The sequence below is a fragment of the Falco rusticolus genome, chromosome 3 (assembly GCF_015220075.1).
Source record: "Falco rusticolus isolate bFalRus1 chromosome 3, bFalRus1.pri, whole genome shotgun sequence".
In the NCBI taxonomy this organism is placed as follows: Eukaryota; Metazoa; Chordata; class Aves; order Falconiformes; family Falconidae; genus Falco; species Falco rusticolus.
The window spans coordinates 89273403-89292034 of record NC_051189.1 but is presented as its reverse complement, the minus strand read 5'-3'; the positions used below and the strand labels follow the sequence as shown (position 1 = coordinate 89292034).

The window sequence follows — 18632 nt, the reverse complement described above, 5'->3', positions numbered from 1 at the left end:
GGCAAAGACCTGTCAGTCCCCGGCACCATCCCAGCCACATGGCTCAACATACTTGCGTATCAGGACACTATTAACTTGAGTGATCTGCATTTAGTCTTTATTTTTAGCAGAAAGACAATGTATGTGTTTAATAAAAAAGCAGTAAAAAGATATTGCGTTGGCAATTATCACTGCATGTAGAAGGGAAGAAATAGTGACCAGTACTGAACAACTCACAGTGTGCTATTTTAGTCTTGCTACGTGGAGTCTTGAAGAGTCTCATCCTGCAAAGCTGAGTGACTCCCATGAAGTGCTGTAGCTCCTCAACTCCCATGGATATAAATAAGGTATAAAAATGCTTAGTATTTTGGGAAGCATTTTTTTTCCATGTGCAAATACTTTGTAGGGAATTTCCACTCTCAGCTTGTCCTTAATACAGAACAGGCTAGATCTAAAAAAAGACGTCGGTGCCAAAAAGCCAGGCTTTGTCATGCCTATGTTTGGGGCCCCTTGTCCCTAGAGGGGGCCAGTCCAGGACACCAGAACTCAGAGCCAAGCTGGGGTTCATGCTCCTCCAGACAAGACCCAGAGGACCAGCCACACTCAGCAGGGAGACTGCTGCTGCTGCTGCACACAACTGGTCAGCAAAGAAATGCTGAGGATAGTGATGATCCTTAAAACCTTCCGTAGGGCTATAGGAAAGGCTCAGTTTCTCAGATCTTCCAAAATAAACGCGCTGGTACCCTTTCTTTCACCAAACTGAATCAAGTTTGCACTCTTAAAACAGTAGTAAAGAGGAGAGGTGATGCCCTTTCTTCTCTGTAACAGACAGATGGTTTCTTGGGAAGTGGGAGACTCCGGGGCCTTTGTCTGCTCTGCCTGAGGAGATTTAAATCCATGGTTTTTTACCTTCTAGGGGAATATGATAATGAACAGGCTGTAAAAGTATTCTGGAAAAAAAGGGGAAGGAGGCTCTCGGCTTTCCTTTGAAGCTGTGTCTTCACATATACATTTGTTCAGCACCTGTGAGGCCAGTGACAGAACAGGAATGGGAGCACGCTTCTGGAACCAAGAAGTTGTGTCGGGAGGTGAAGGATAGGGACTCCAAATGCTTCTAGCAGATGAATGTATTGAAATGGGTTGGCTGCTATTGTGTGCTTTAATCACTACTCATTGATATAAAGGAGCTGGTGACAGTTTATGCTCTAGCTCTGTTTTAGAAGAACGTGAGAGCTGCAATTGCATTTTGTGGGTTACCAAGTCCTGCAGGTGGGTTTGCACTGGGGAAGCCGGTGAGAGTCCTGTGCCTTGATGGGGAAATGGTTCCCAGCTCACAACTGCACTCAGCCTAAACCGGTGTCCTGTTGCCTACGTGTAAAGGATGAGGCGGCTCTAGTCACATCCAGAGCTGCAGTTCTAAGTGACTGGGAAATTACTAAGTGGAGAAAAAGACTGTTTCTGGGTTTAAATACCAATCAAGTTCATGATTTTGGACTTAAGGGCCTCTCTTTTGTCTAAGTTGCACTCTAGCGGTTAAATCTGTACTGGATCTGACCCTGGATATTGCTGCTTTGCTTTCCTAGAAATCATTCAGTACTTAGCAAATCTATGACTGTGTCCTTATTTGTCTGTGGTTGATCACCTGATTACAAAATGAACATTACTATTTTATTTATATTGTAAAGAGCTGAGGAAATAACATGCCACATAGAACTTTGGCTAGAGCACCTACTCCATAAAGCGCTAGCTTTCAGAAGTAGATTATGCAGTGTTTTTCATTCCCTAGGGCTCAGCAGTGACTATCATCTCATGGGTTTCTGACCTTAGCACTACAGATGCCCTTTAGAAACTGTCAAAACCTGTCAGATTCCTCCTTTGGATATAAACCTTGGATATTCACAGAAAAAGAGAGAAAGCAAGCAAAATAGAGAGGGTGTCCTGCAGATAAATTTAAGGTTACCAAGAACACCCTTCGGTAAAACTGCTCTGGATAACTACATCCTTTAGCTTGTACTTTCCAGTCCTGGTTGGTTCGTAGATTTTTTTTTCCACTAAGCCTTGTTACCAACTACATCTGCTGAAGACACTGTTAAAATGACAGAAGCTAATATTTACAGCACCAAACACACCTGGCTCCTGAGCTGAAGAATATGGTCATTCAGATTAGTGTATCACTGCAGAATGCATGTCCTTCTTCTGGAGCTTATTACAACAGCCTTGCTTTAGCCTTTGCACAGTGCAGCACTATCTTGGCTCCAAGCCATAGAAATACGTTTCTCTGACCACAGCCATGATGCACTCACTGCCTTTTCTTTCTGCTTGAAACTTTTTCTTTTGGTATTCACACTACCTTATTACCTGATGAAATAACATACCTGTCCGAGAGTCCACAGAGAAATATGGTTGTCCTTGGAGAATACTGTACACTACTCTTGCACTGTTCCCATAGGTTGGGTCATCAGCATCTGTCGCTGTCACCTGGATAACAGAGGTGCCTGACAAAAAAACCCATCAGGTAAGACCTTGTGGGATAAAGAGCTGGCATGAAAAGTACACAGTTTAAAATAAATTGAAATGCTTAACAAGAGCTTTCCAACACTGAACTTCTTCATTTGACACTCATAATGCTTGTACTTACTGCTCATACTTGTGTCTCATTAGCACTAAAGGAATTAATGGGCATAAATTCATCATGCATCCATAAGAAGATATAAAAGAGCAAGTACTCTATGGACCACAGTTACAGAATTGCTGATCTAACAGTACTTCATTATGGTTTGCAGAGAGCTGCTAGTTATATACTGCTTGCTTCTTTTCCCCTTTTCTTGATTTTAAATGTTATTGAAAGGCAGCTTGAACAAGATCTATAGCTATGCTGACATAAATCACAAACTGCTGTAGCGGGCCCATGGATGCTGAATGTTGACTAAGGGATGGAAATTGTACACAAAAAGTGAGTGTGAAGGGATGTATCTCTGAGATAATCTCTCTGTGGGCTTGCAGTTTGCATTGTATGGCCTTAAGGAAGTGCCACCCTGCTGAAGTGCCTTTTGGAATGCATGCAGATGCATACATATATCTTCAATTGTTTTTCAAGGTCTGCTTCCTCTGAAGCTAATAATGACTTGCAGGTGATGTAATTTATCAGGAACAAGGAGAAGGTAAGGCATAACTGTTTGAAATATATGTGAGTTTTGACTCCTTAAAATGTCAGACAATGCCTTTATGAATGTATTTAGCCTTCTACGTAATGTTTTGTGTTAGAAACAAATCCAGCATTACTAGATAGCACTGGAAAATAAATCTGAATTCAAGCTAGCTGTTACCATTAGAAAGTTTATTTCTGAATGGAACTTTTGTATTAGATGCTTGTCTCTATGTCATCATAATACTGAAGAATGAGAAGCTGAAGCGTATCTGTAACTTCAGGGCATGAGATTTATGTGGTATTGTTATCTCTGCAGTGATGTCACAGAGCCACAAAGCAATAAGCAACTCCAAAAGAGAGAAAACAGGCCAGAAAACCAGTATTTTATGTGACTGTTGGATTTGTTATACGGCAGTGGTTTCTCCTGCCTTGTGTAGGTAGAAAGGCTGCTGTTTGTCTTCTGCACTGCAATAACAGGACTATCTTTGACATGATCCCATTCTACAAAAGCCGAGAGCAAACAGTACCAGAAGCTTGGGATCCACTGAACTGTGTTTAGCACAGGCTTACACAGATTGGAAGGACAGAAGCTGCTAATAATTGTTGTCATGTCTCCATGACTTCAAGGGCTCCTGGACAGTATCTCAGCTCTCAGTGTGAACTAGAAGAGGTTCCTAAAATGTCTTATTTTCTGGATGGTGGTGGTTGTCTAATGGTCATTACTATGGCTACCGTCTGATGGCAGGGGAAAAGGGGCACTGCATTACTGCAAGTTGGTGGATGGCATCTTCAGCTCTCTTGCTTCACTTGGCATGTTTCCTTTCAGAGGGGGCCAGGTGATGGTGGTATAGAGCCTTGGATTCCCCTTCTGCAGCAAAGCACCCCGGGGAAAGCTCTCCTGTCCTGCAGCTCCTGCGCAAGGGGCAAAAGCTGAGTCCAAGGAGTCAGGAAATTTTTGTTTCGGTGACCATCTCTGATTTGCTTATAGGGGGAAAAGAGTCCACAAAATCTGCCTTACCCACAGGTGACATTTCTGGAACAGAGGCTATGTAAGGTCCATCCAGGAACTTGGGTTCATTGTCATTGATGTCTTGGATTTTGATGATGAACTCTGACTCTGGCTCCATCGGCCGGCCAGTTCGCCTGTCCAGGGCCTGTGCTCTGAGGGTGTACTGTGATCGTTCTTCCCGGTCCAGTCGCTGAATGGCATGAATGTCCCCCGTCGTGTCATCGATTGTAAACACAATGCCAGCTCCCTCTCCTGAAAGGATGTATTTGATTGAACCGTCTCCCCTGTCCATGTCAGAGTGGAGCTGTAGAAAGGAACAGGATTCAATTAGACCACGAGCTGGACAAGCAGCTTCTGAGAAGCACTAAGCACATGAGCATCCTGAGGATTTTGGTCTTACTCTTGGGGCGCACAAGCTGATTTTAATGAACTCGTTTTGCTGAAAGAGGCAAATACCCAGTAAAGTCTGTATCACAGAGTTGCAATTAAGAACCCTCTTCTTTCTTCCCATTTCAGCACCCACAGCTGTGCCAGAAGAAAAGGCAGAAACAACCCAAACAGGACTAGGCTCTGTGCCTTCTTGAAATCTCACTCAACACAGCAATTATCTTTTGCCTGGTTGCAATGGCTGTTGAGAAGGACTCACTGCCAGGCTTGCGTGGCTTAAGAGGAGTCAGATATTCCAGGGACAGCATAATGTCAAGGCAGATAAGGCAGATCTGTCTGGGATCAATGGGAAAGCAGAGTGGGAGAGCTACTCAGTAATTGTAATGATTCAGAAATCACTTAATTTTTTTTCTATGAAAATTTTGCCAATAAAATTAGGCTGGATTCTTTACATCTTCAGGAAAGAATTATTGTGGAATGGTAGGTAATGTAAGCAGTGAGGAACATTTGATTGTGTCTGTGGCAGGCTGTAGAGATGAGAGGCATCCCAGATTTTCTAGGGAATTAGCAAACGGATTTATTGCATGACTGCTAATTAGTTCTGAGCAGCCACAGATAGCTGTGAATGCAACAGAAGAAAAGTAAATGCAGTGCTAATTATCATCTAAAACAGAGAAACAAATCATCCTGGGGACTACCATTCTGTTATACACCTGGTTCCCGTGAAATACTGGAATGACTATCAAAAGACAAACAAATCACTTAATTTCACTCACACTAAGAAGATACTTAATGGTATGCTCATACTTCCATGCTTTTGAGGAATAGAAAGTAAAGACCAATGCCTAGAGATGGCATTGGTTCAGTCCCAAAAGACAGGAATGCAATAGGCTTGAGGTGCAATAATCAAAACAGGATTTTCAAGAATGGTTCAGGTGTGAATACCGTTTTCCAGTGAGACTGTCATTTTGATAAATGAAAAAAGAATAGATAAATAATAATAAAAAAGTGTTCAAAGTGAGCTGGATTCAGTTAAGCACATTTTTAAATGCATGTATGAGCTAATTAACTTAAGAAATATGGTCAGAATTAAGCTTGTGTTTAATGCTTTTGTGAGCTCAAAGGGCACATGTGAAAAACTGGAGCATGGGGCCAAACATAAGTAAGCATTTGTACTGGAGAGAAAAATCTTGGAAAAATAAACAATATGTGAACACAGGATTGGTAGTATTTGAAGAAAGAATCTAAGGACGAATGGGAAATTTGTGTGGAAAAGCAGAAGTGAATCTTGCACTCGATTACAGGCTATTCTGTCAAGAAAGAAAGAATACATCTCACCTCTGAGCTATTTAAAAACACACTAAAAACTATACAATAACTTACCACACAGGAAAAAGTTTAATAGGGATGTGGACAAATTGGCTTATCTGACCAAAGCATCTCTAATGCCAGTGAATCAGCTCTTCAGTTGTTTTAGGGCACACGGTCCCATCAACTTGGGAGCTGAAAGACCATTTTGCCCAGTGAAGGGTCTGGTTGGAAGATGCCCATTCTCTGGAGGCTGTTTTCCTTATCAGCCTCTCAGAGTGCAGCACATGACCTACACAAAACTTGGGCCTACTCCTGATTTTAGGGTAGGACTGATTTCAGCTGAGGTGGGATCAATATGGTTTAGTATGGCAAGTCCCACCCTGAAGATAGGTCTGTACATAGGTGGCCCACTGACTCTTCATGACTGCTGGGACACTGAGGGCCAAGGGCAGCAGCACTGCAACGTGGCTGCAAGAGCTGAAGGTGCAGGTTGGACAACTGCTGTGTCGGGTCATGGATATGTCATTTCATTGCTTTGCCCCTGGTCTCTGCAGTGGCTACTGCATCTGAGAGACATCAGTCCTTTGGAGGAATGCTGGCAGCTCTCAGGTGATATATCAGCTAAATGGAGGAAGAACAAGCCCAGATAAATTTGGCACTGGCAAACAGTTGAAATTAGATGACTGCCATGTGTATTAATTCACATGCAGGCGCCAGGACTGCAAACTGGTGTATCTTCTGAAAACACCATCTTGTGATTAATTTAAAAAAAAGACAGTGGTTATCATTATTTACCCTAAACACCCATAACTCAGAGATTATCACTGTAGGAGCTAATAAACAGGATGCTTCCAGAAGGACGACACTATTATAACTTTCCGAATTGATTCAGAACCACAAAGCTACCTCTTGGGCATTTGTTTTAGTGCATCAGTGTGTCAGTGAGAGAATGCAGCTGCTGAGACAGATACAGATGTTAGACCTGTTTGGGGAATTAGAGCTGGGCCTTATGGAAGAAAATGTGTTCTGGAACATCAACAAGTCTTCATTAAATAAGAGAAAAAGAAAGCAAAAGAAAGAAGAAGAAGTCAAAGTCAAATTCAAAGTCAAAGTCGAAGAAAACGCAAAGGCAAAGAAAAAGTGAAAAAGAAAAGTAAAAGAAAAATAGGAAAGTAAAAAAGTAAAAAGGAAAAGTTGTTAAAAAATGAAAAAAGAAAAAGAAATGAAAGAAGAAAACATCTTTTAAAATACCAGAAGGTGTTGGGGAAAGTTCAGAAGACTTAGAAGAAGATACTAAATCAGACTCATGGGTTAAATTACACCTTCTTTCCAAAGCCCTATTTGGAATGAATACAGTCATGTAGGGAGCAAACAAGGAATGGACATGGCACACTAATAAGAATTTGGGAGTACAAGAAGTTCTCTGTCTAACTGTGATTTGTTAAAAACATTGGGTCTCAACCAAGGCTAGGCAGTAAGAAATGCTAGAGGCACTTTTGCAGCTTCTTGTGTAACCTGCTTTTTCTAGACAAGGCAAAAAAGAGCATAAAAGACATAATACTGCCAGACTACAATAAATCTGAAAGAATTTGGTGTCTGAAGGGACCGAAGCTCACACCATTGCTCACACCAAACCCCATATCAGGATGCTGCGGTTTGGAGTGTACATAGAAGTCACTGTGTTGGAAAGGAGATCCAGTTTTAATTTGAATCTGTTTTATGGGTGGTGCAATAAATCGTGCTGCCATGTGACTGACACAGAAGTAGGAGGAATTAATTTGTACCATCTCCTCCATATTAAACAATGGACTATGGGAGGAATAAAGTTAATAACTCCTGAGAAACTGTTAACTGTGTCAACCTGGATTGCTTCTTTTGATGAAGATAGTACAAAAGATTAAGGAGGCTACATCTGCATCTGAACAACACATTTCCCAGCAAAAGGGCATGTGGAAGAGAGCGGTGCTGTTGAGGGCATCTAAGGGAGGACTCTTGTAGCTTTACTTACTGGGCTGCAACTCCATCCTTGATGTGTTCTTCCTTCTCTACCTCCAGGGAGGTAGCACCTGCAGTGGATTTTTGTGAGGATGCATGAATGAGTGTGGTTGATCTGCAGTGATAGTCTGTAGAAAGGATGCATTTTATTCATCCTTCAGCTGATGTGGTTCAAATGCCTCTTTCCTTTGAAACAGGGTTAGGGAGTTTCCAACATGGCAAAGTGGTAAAGTCTGTCCCCAGTTCAACTACTGACACAGTTTAGGCTGCTGGATGAATGTGGAAACTACCTGCTGTAGCACACGTGAGAGCTTTGGTTTCCCTAGCCTATTAGCCAATAGTGGCTATCTCCAGGAAAGCTGAAGCCTCGTCTTTATTTGTGACAGGACCAGGAAGCCTCTGAAGCTGAAATACTTTAAATTAGGATCATGAACACTGGAGAAAACCAGAAATTGTACTGACTTCAACTCAGGAAGCTTCTTTGCATTTCCCTGTCCAGAAGATATTTTGCACCTTTCCTTACACTTATGTAGGAAAGTACATTTTTCATAGCAGCCTCGAAAAATCATATTAGGCTAGCCTGGACCTATGGTTCAAGTCAAGGTGCCTTATGGGTTGCTCCAGTCATACATAGCTTGCCAGAAACAGCTGCACAAGAGCATCAGAAGAGCCCGTCTCTTACGGGAAGCCTTTAGAATAAGAAGTAAATACACCTCGATCTATGCTGTGCACTCTTTCTCCTTCTGACACGGGCTTGGAGAAAGCAGATGGATAAAAGCCAGGCCTGGCTAGAGGGATGATGCAGGGTGTGGTGGTGGTGTCAGCTGGAAGAGGCTCTGCCCAGCCGGCTGTGGGACCCAGGGATGCTCGGGGGGCTGGTGCCGGCAGCAAGCAGTAGGCTGGGAGTCCTCCTGCACCTCTGTCCTGCTCTGCGCCAGGCCTGCCAGGGCTAGTTCTGAGTCAGCCCGTGGTGACTCAGGCTGAAAAATTTCTGGCTTGCCAGAACAATTAATTCAGCCCACAGTCTATTCCCTGCTGACCCCTTCCCTAAGGACCTCTAAGACAGAGGCAGCACAAACGCAGGTGGGGCGGCGAATCGCCGTGGGCTGCAGCTTCTGAACAGCCCCCACTACATTCATCCCATCGCATGGCCAGCTGCTCTACACCCAGTTCAGGGGTGGGAGAAAGGAAATGTTTGACCCGCAGAGGTCCATTTTGGCAGCAGAGTTCCCTGGTGTCTGATCTACCCAGAGCAGTGCAGAGCTAGGAGGCTTTCAGAGAGATCCAGCCGTGTCAGCTCAGCAGTGCATGGGGCTAATTGGCCCTGTTTGCAAGTTAATTAGCCCTTGCACACCCCCGTGTTAACACAGCCGTGGCGTAGATGGTGTTGGAGAGCGCTCAGTCACGGCAGCTTGGCCTTTGTGTGGTGGACACAGACCATGAAGAGTCAGTCTCCTCTGCTTCCCCCGCTCAGAAAAGCTGAGCCGCCGTGAGCTCAAGAGTGCCTCTGACCGTGCCAAGTTTTTGTGCTCCTAATGATGCGATCGAGTCTAAACCAAAAGAGTCAGTTTCTTCCAGTGCTTGTTTTAGCTAAAATTCAGCTCACAGTGCATGTCTGGAGTCACTTCAGATGAAACACAGTATGTGAAATAGTATGCCTGGCCCTTGTTCTAAAGCTGGGAATTGCATGAAAACAAATATTAATTTCTTTAATCAATAGAGATATCAAGAGCTGAAAAGCTAGGTGCAGAGATGAATGAAGACTAATGAGGTCTCATTTAGCAGCAATCACTAGTAATGCCACCTCTGTGGGAGGAAGGAGAGCACATCTTGCTGTCAGTCACGCAGGGACAGATCAGGAGGAGGTCTTTTGAAGCCCATGGATTCATTTTGATTTATACCGGTGTGACTGAGGGCCCAGTTTAGCTCCCTGGGGTTGTAAAATGATAAATACAAGTCCAAAATGTGCCTCTGGGTATGTGATTATTTTTTTTTCTTTCTTTCTTTTTTTTTTTTTCTTTTTTTTTCTGCAGATGGATAGCTTGGAAGGAAAGCAGGAGCCTTGGTCATCCAAAACAAGCAATGAAATCTGAAATAATTGTTTTCTGACATCCTGTCTTAGTACTTAAATTTTCACATCAATCTGTATGTAGTCTGCACACATTGTAGTGGTATCTGATATTCTAGGCATGTTAAGTCTTAACTGTGTTGTTCAAACACTTAATCATACTAACTCTCCCCCTCCCCGCTTTTTTCATATTCTTTACCTTGGTGTAGACTAGAAGCAAACTCAGTGTTGACCATAACCCTTTGAATAACAGGGTCAATACCTTAAACAATTTAGAATCTTTAAAAACAGTCAGAAAACAGACAAAGGAGGATGGTTATAGGGAGGCAGATTGTGATGGCAGACATCACTGGTCTGATTTTCATCAGCTTGCTCCTCAAGGAGCTGCAGAAAAGTGAATGCAAAATACTACCAAGTAGATGGGGTGAGCTTAAGGATCAATTTTACACATATCTGTTCCAATGTATAGGTTCTTGGGTTATAAGTGATCCAAACCCAGGACCTGTCATGGTTGGATTTAATGACCTGTCCTTCTGCCCTTCTAGATCTGCAGCAGCTTCTCAGTAGTCCACAGAATTAGCCTGTGGTCAACCTGTGGCAAGCAAGAAGAGACTCTGGCCATACAGATTTGCAGAAAATAAAAATTGAAATGTCAGTTTTCAAGAGAAACTGGCTATTTAATTTGACTGTGAGTTTCAGTATCCAGCAAACTTGATCACAGACAGAAACACGATCACAAACTCCTCCTTTCTTTCCTGATCCTCACATGCCAATATAACCTCACTTTGCCTTGACATTGTAGGTGTCCCTGGAAAGATCATTGCAGATTTTCTAACGCCACCTCAATTACAGATGATGATTGATGCAGCAGATCTCTTTGAAATAGGCAAATATACTGAAAGCCCCTTGAAACAGAGATTCTTCCCAAATGAAGGTGACACTGGACAAAAGTTCTTGGGAGCAGAAGTGAAATTAATGTGGATAAAGTCACTGCCAGAAAGAAGGTAACTTAGAGAAATTTCCCATGTTTCACCATGGTCAACAGATACACAGCTCTAAACACTCCGCTAGGTATCCTTCTGGTGCAGGTCTTACCTTCCCCACGTAGAGAGGGTCAGTTCCTGTGTACTCCTCCAGAACAAAGAACTGGTTCCACACCCAGCTCCGCTTCATACGCTGATGCAGCTTGTCTGACAGGTTGTCTTCTTGCCCTTCAGTGAGGGGCCTGGCACTTCCTGACAGCACAGTTGTAGTAAGGTCCAGCAGTCCCCAAAAATACAAGGAGATGCCAAGTCCAAGCAAGTTCTTTGCATTGCTCATTCTACCTGAAGTCCACATCCGTATACTAGGGGTGGCTTAAAAGTCAAAACACAGTATCTTAGGTCCCTCGAGAAGAAAGTAGGTCCTGTGTGTAGTTCTTTGAAATGTCCAAGAGAGATCCTGGTTCTGAGAAGGTAGTCTCCTGTAAAGTTAAAGGAAATTCATAGGAGGATATTTTTTTCCCCAAGGTAAAAGAGTTTCCTCAAAAGGCAAATGTCCTATAAAATATTTAATCTTCTATATAAAAATATAGTATCAGGATGCACACCTTCTGAAACTAGGAATACTATTACCATACAAGCTGCAGAACTGGAGCCTTAGGTACAAGAATCATCAGGGTTTAGTCAATAAGTAAGAGTTCTCTACTTTGCTAACTTAGCTGTAGTGTTGCTTTATGGTATTGATTGGCATGAGTTAAGTGCATATGCTTTAGAAATATTTATGACCAGAAGTCCTTAGAGAATATTTAAAAACAGTTCACTCTGGAAAGTTGTAATAGCTGGTGAACACTTTTTGGCAACTGTCTTTCTCCTTCTGTTTGGAAACTGTCATTGTCATTACACACACGTGTACGCACACAGTCTGCTTAAACACAGATATTATTGCTATATTGCAAACCTTGAATATAAATTCTTGCAACTCCAAGTTATTTCTAATATTAATTATTCTTTCAACACACACACACACCCCTGCCCCTTGCTTGAATTGAGGTTTCACACTCAGCTGCCTTCCTCTGAGGAGCTGACTGCTGCTACAAATGCAACATTTCTAGAATCTGAATGGTCAGTTAATCATTTTATAACCCACAAAAGGTTTCACAGTGCTGATGGTCACATGCTATTGTGTGATATGTCCAAGCAAGTCAAGCTAACACATTTTTTCCTCCATAAGCCTGAAAGACCCATTTAAGCAGAGGAATGCTGACCTCTACCAGAGGACACTTTCTCATCAGTCTAGGATCTTTTGTTGTCATGAAGTCAGTGTAGCTGGTGGCTTCACTCCAGGCTACAGATTGCAGCAAACCTTTCCTTCACCATTTTTATGAGTTTAATGATGTGGTGCTGCACTCAAATTACTCTGTTGAAACACTCCATACATTCTCTGTGGGCCTAGTATTTTTGCTGTTCTTTTTAAGAACTCTTCTTCCCCTTTTCAGGACAGACTCATTAGGAAAGGCGTATGGGACTCTGCGGCTTAAGCAAGTAGTTCATGCTTCATTTTATTGCTGTTCTGTACGTAAGTCTTTAAGCTTAATTAATTCTTTTATCCTGTGGAAATAAAATGTAGCAGGAGGTGTCTGTCAAATATTTCTAATTGAAATCCTCAAAAGATCTCAAAATCATAAAAAATATTTTAAAGAGTTGCATGATAATATTTTGAAGTGAAGACAGAGACAATGCAATGTTTTCAACAAAAAAGAAAGTGTTTGAAATTTTCTCAGCATCCAAGCTGGTGCGACTGGAGGGTTGGGTACACTTAGAAATCTACTGAAAGAGAAATTCAGAATTTAATCCAAAAGTTGGCTGAAATCTGAAAAGGCAGCTTAAGTTTGAAATAGATGCCCACAGGGGAAGTAAAGACAAAAGAACTATCTTAGCATAATTTCTATACAAAATAATGTTTCCAAGTATAAAGCCCCCAAGGAATATGACTGCACAGTGCTGCTAGTCTATACAGATGTGAAGTGTAGCAAACAACTAACAGGTCCTTTACCTGGAAAAGTTTACAACCTAAGGCTCAATAGATACAACAAAGAATGGACAAACTTTAAACACAGAACATGGTAAATCTCTTCTAAGCAGAGCAATGTACAGAACTGCTGGTTCTTTAGACATTGGCTGCATAGTGTGCTACGGCTTATTGTCTGCAAAGCCAAAGAATGGGGATTTATCTAAGCAGTACAAGCCCAGAAGGACCATGGTAATCTCTGCGTGTCTGTCACTTCATGAAGAAGCTGGCAGCTGTGAGAGGCGGGGACGAGGCTCAGCTTGCTGGATACCCACAGCCAAAGGGGTCCAAGAGCTGTGTGTGCCATGCTTGCCTCTGTCCTGTGCATCCTTAGCTCCCAATAGCCAATAATATACCTTTGCACTGGGCAAGGAGGCTGAAGTCCTCTTCATTTAATAGACATGTCCACCTTGCTCTTAGTGTGTTGCCAACAGTAAGATTTTCTTAGCAAAGTCAGGGGGACATTATTGACAACCCATGTTTTGCTGGCAAGTAAATGTGGGGAAGGGCCTCCCACCACCCATCAACATGATTTGAGGGAACGCAACATTACCTCGGGCATACAACAGGAAGGGAGAGTAGGGGCAAGCTATGATCCACAGCTCAGGTCCTGCCTGAAGTTCTTACTTTTAAGAAATTCCGCCTACTGTACAAGTCAGTTACATTTTTGTTCATGTGACAAAAGAGGTGATACAACATGATGGACCAATTCCTGTGGCAACGAGAATTGTGTTTGCAGGTGAACTCCCAAACCACCAGTTGAAAACTAATGGTGCCAGATGTCTCCCGCAATTCAGCTCAGCCAACAAAGATTGACAATGCTCAGGCAAGACATGTTTAAATGAACTTGCAGTTACCAGTATACCTGTAATGATGCAATGGCAAAAGAAATCTGATAATCAGGATGTTTTTTCTGCACATATCAGCAGAAAGAAAAGTAAGTAGAAGCAGTGAAATAAAGGTCAAAAGTAGGGACATAAATGCTTCAGGCTTTCTGTGATAACAGCTTTTATCATCTGAATGTCACTCAGCATCACAGTGCATTCCATGAGGAACCTTTCTTGAAAACAGTGTGCAACTCAGCGGCCCTCAGAAGTAACGTCCCTAAGAGCATTTCCTTTTCCCAACGCAATCTCTTTCTGGGGTATCAGCAGCTATCAGGAAACTCACCACTAAGTAATGTGAAGTCTTGTAAAAGGATGTTCCTTCCCTGAGTACCAGTAATTTCTCCATTTGTGCCAGCCCATGGTGACATGGTCATATATTTTTGTAGGAATGGAAGAAAGCCTTAGTGCTGAGGTGGCACAGAATTTTTTTTTTTGTTAATATCAGTTTCTGATGTCTCATGCCTTTTCAAAACTGTGAGCAAGCAGGCTCAAACTCATCACACTTTGCTTCTCGTCTAAAGGCAAATTACTGCTATTAATAACAGTGTTTAATCAAGAATGGTTCCTCTATCTCTACGGCTGAAGGAGAATGAGATTGTTTTTTCTGCCTCAGGTCCTCAGCTGGCATTAAAAAAATGAAAAAAGACCTTTGTTAACTTCTGGCCTGAGGTGCTGCTGATCTCTCTGGGCCTCTTTCCCCACAGCTTCACCAACCCCAGGTGTGTGCGGTTGGCCCCTGGATCTGCAAGACATACTGATCAAGTAAAGTATTTCTCAGCGGTGTAAAAGGCACTCAGGTACATCTAGGGGTTGAATTGTGTGGTAGCACAAGTGACAGCTGAGCTACAGTTAAGGTCATGCATGAAGACTGAGTCTTTCATGCAGACCGCTTCTCCACCAGCTGAGTGTGACGGATGAGTGTGGGGTCACTCGGACTGCAGACATGACAGTTGGCTAGGATGATAGCCATATGCTTTGAGCGTGCTAGCTTGGTGGGATCCCTAGCCTTAAGTGGATCTTAGTAGTTTTCGATGCAGACAGATGATGCAGGCTTTGAGGCAGAGTCTGTTCTTCTGCCTCAGGCCAGGTATTTTCTTGCAGGGACATCAGGGGGACCAGTCATCCAGGAAGGCACTGCTTGGCGTGACTGAGTGAGGCAGAACTGATCTTTTAATGTTCTCTTAATGCAAGTTGTTTCTTGGAGCCCTTCAGAATGGGTTCTTAAGGACATCTGCAAAGATGGAATTGATGAGCCTCTGTTTGTCATATGAAATACCTTATAGAAACATGTTTCATGGCTCACCTTGGGGATGTGTAAAGGATTTGAAGGCAGTAAAGGGAGGGAAATCTTGTTTTCCTTGCTCACACAAAAAAATTATTCAGCCCAGGAAGACTACATGACCAAAATCTTTGGGGTGTTTTATTTTTCAGGAACAATTTAGGTCTTTCAGAGCCCAGTTCATTACCCACAGCTGAGCAGTCCATTGTAATAGCCTTAACTGCATCTGTACGCTTTAGATCTCTGACCCTGAGTGAACGTCTTTCTTGCCCCTGTTTTCGTGATGGATATTTGATTACCAGCTCAGCTGTTTAGGTTACTTTCTCTGCTCTTGCCTTGCCAACATTGCTGAAAATCCCTTTTCTTGTCACTCAAAAGTTACAAATATGGCTTTTGGCTTCATAAAGACCTGTGAAGATCTGCTTGAACTCTGTGCAACTGGTGGCCTATACATCGTACAAAGGAACTAGCTAATTGTTCTACTCAAGAGAGTCACAATAATGCACTTTCCACCAATGCAAATACAATTTATCTTTTAGCTCGTACTATGAATTAAAGTAGGTGTATTCCAAGCATGAGCTGCTCTTTATGCTCCAATTTTAAAGATATTCCCACCCCCCCACCCCCCGCAACACACACTCTTGTACTGTAATTAAACTATTCTTTATTGAATATCTAATTCTGGGCAAAGATGAAAAGGAAAAAAAAATCTGCCAGAACCAACTTGTAGCATTTCTTGCAAAGTGACCTATTTATTTTGTTAATTCTGAAGAGAACAGCATTTCCAAAAGAAGGATAAAAATATTAATAGCTTGGATGACCATATGGGCATCCAAAAAGTGCCACTGGGATTGCAATGTATTGTTCTCAATACATATTTGCATAAATGCCAAGGATTTTATAGTCAAAAAGTTCAGACTTGAGAAGGTTTATACACATGTTGAGCAAGTGGTATCCCAGAAAGCTGGTGGACTATTTGCGTTCATAAAATTAATTACATGCTTATATCTTTTACACCTGATTCTTCCAATGGATTTTGCTGTGCAGACCCAGCACTCATGTAGAATGCTACAGACTTTAGTGGAACATGTGAAGGCACATGGCCTGAGCAGAGGCAATTCATCTGCAGGAGACATATTACATGGAGAAAGTGGGGAAGCAAGAGGCAATCACTTTTAAATTCCTTCCTCCACTTTCTCTGTACATAAATACAGAAATACATGTGATATTTCTAATATATATATGTAAATGTTTCTTAGCAGCACATCATTGTATTAGGGATATGTTAATGGAAAATTATTTCGTGTTTAATGACACATTTAGGGAGCTTTCCCCTCCTATTTTGCCAAAAGAAACCACTCAGTAATGACCACAGTAGGAAGAAATTAAATTTGGGTGAAAAGCAATTCTCCAAGTGAGCTATTTACCTTGTTCCTTGAATGTCTTGTGATACTTTAAACCCAAGGTGGGGGTGTGAGTGTTGCACAGTTTTTTACCACCCATTAAATGGATTATTCCTTTATGTTTTTACAGATTACTTCTTAGGTTTCCCATACCCTTCATTGCTCACAGCTTTGTCATGAAATGCCTTTGAAAAAAACAAAACAAAACAAACCCAAACCCAAAACCCAGTAGGCTGTATTCTGTACAAGGCAGGCTACCCACAACAGGTGCCTAACACCAGCCTCCAGGGATGGAGTCTCCACCGAGCCAGGATCTAAAATCTCTTAAGCAATTTATGCGATACTTGTCTCCTAATGCTTATGTTTGCAGTACCTAAGTTAGTACTTCTAAACAGCTTGTCTGATTACAGTCCTAAACGTTTTTGTACTGCTTCCAGAACTTTATATGTTTTATCTCTGGACCAGGCCCGTCCTACTGTTACTATTACCTATTGCTATACTTACTAGGCAAGTTTAAATTAAAAGGAAAAATCTAGAGGCATTTGATATTTTTTCTTGAAAATAGGCTGGGCCTGAACATGTATTTTTATTTTCACTTCATTTTTCTGAGATTTTCATAAACACAATGAATCTTGACAACATACCATATGGTGCATAAACATTAATTCAGGATACAATCCATTGTCATAAAATTACATCTACAGACCAGTCAACAATCTCTCCTGGGACACATCAGTGAACTCATTTTGCTCAAGATCTGAAGTCCTTCAAAGCTACAGAGTGCCTGCAGAGCGAAAAATCCCACAGAATGACAGAGGGAGTCCCATCATATAAATCCCAGTTCTATGGTTATAGACGCATAAAAAGATCAAAAAGAATGAAACACACACACATGATCACAAAGTAAACATTTCCAAATAAAATTATGCTGATAAGTTAGATCAGGGGAGGATCTGATCCTTAGCTTTTACTCAGGCTGAGGTACTGTAAATACTACCATAAAAGATCAGGACAGAATTACAAGAGGGTTTCAAAAGCTCTGTGCTGGTCTAACTAACTCTGCTGGTGTCAGCCTCAGTGGGAACTTAAGTTCCAAGAGAAACTGCAAGCACATTGGAAAATTAAATAAATTCCAGATAAAATAACCCCTTTTCAATTAAGGATGTGCAAAAACATATACTAATTAAGCTTTCATTATTAAGTAAAAAATTCATTTTAGTTCTCACAGTCTTCTCACTATTTTTGCCACGCAGTCAAGAAGAACCCTGTACAAGTGTCTGTAAATTGTGACTTGATGTTGATGTAATCTGTGATAACACTCTCAAGCACATATCTTTTTTTTAAAAGCACATATGTTTTTTTGTCTCCCCCAAAGCATGACCTTTCTCACTTCCTTTGCAGTGGTACCAGGGGCCTTTGCTCAGACCTGTCTCAAGGCTCCCAAGCACGACAGGCAAAATCTATATCTTGCCAAGAATGAGAGGGCTAGGTGGGAAGAGCGGAATTCTCCATGCTGTAAGAAAGGAAGGAGGAGGACTGGTCAGGTGTAGGATGAAGAGCTGGTGCCTGTCAGAAAGCCAGGGTTTCCGTGAAGGCAATGAGAAGATGTGATGGTGAATACTGCTGTGACCACCTGAGCTCTGCAGACTGGGAGGGATACAGCTCAGGGACACAGCCTTCTGCTCTAGGCAGTGGAATACTTACGCCCTGAACAGGTCCTGCTCACAACTGTCACAATCCTCTTCAAGAAAAGTGAACTAATGCCTTCCCTCTTATTTTTCATTTAGTTCCTTCTGCCCTTGTCCTTCCCCTCTTACAGATCCCGAGCAGATGCCTTGCCTGATCGGCTGCCCCCCTGCAATGCGATAGAACTCGTTCCTGTTGCGTATCGGGAATGCACCTGGAACCTGCGGTGCCCCTGTCTGTGCTGCATGGTGGCTGTGGTGGCAAATCATATTCTTTAGCTACAGATCTTTGCATTTTGGGTATGCTAGTCCTGAAACATGACACATTTCCACACAGCAGTGAAAACTGGACTCTTCCTTATCCCACAGCTGCTGGATAGATGATTAGAGTCTTTGATACCTCCTAAATGCTAAAGATGGAAAAAGTGTTATC

General features: G+C 42.2%; 1 protein-coding gene across 2 annotated transcripts in view; it reads right to left on the bottom strand.

The window, feature by feature from the left end:
- CDH20 (cadherin 20) overlaps positions 1 to 18632 on the bottom strand; it is a 117685-nt gene that overhangs the window by 26188 nt on the left and 72865 nt on the right. For both annotated transcript variants that reach the window (XM_037380741.1, XM_037380740.1), the window contains exons 2-4: positions 10993 to 11359; positions 4146 to 4440; positions 2355 to 2474 (exon numbers count right to left, since the gene is read on the bottom strand). In XM_037380741.1, the coding sequence (XP_037236638.1) occupies positions 2355 to 2474; positions 4146 to 4440; positions 10993 to 11235 (658 nt within the window). In that variant the 5' untranslated portion in view covers positions 11236 to 11359. The remainder of the gene's footprint in view (positions 1 to 2354; positions 2475 to 4145; positions 4441 to 10992; positions 11360 to 18632) is intronic.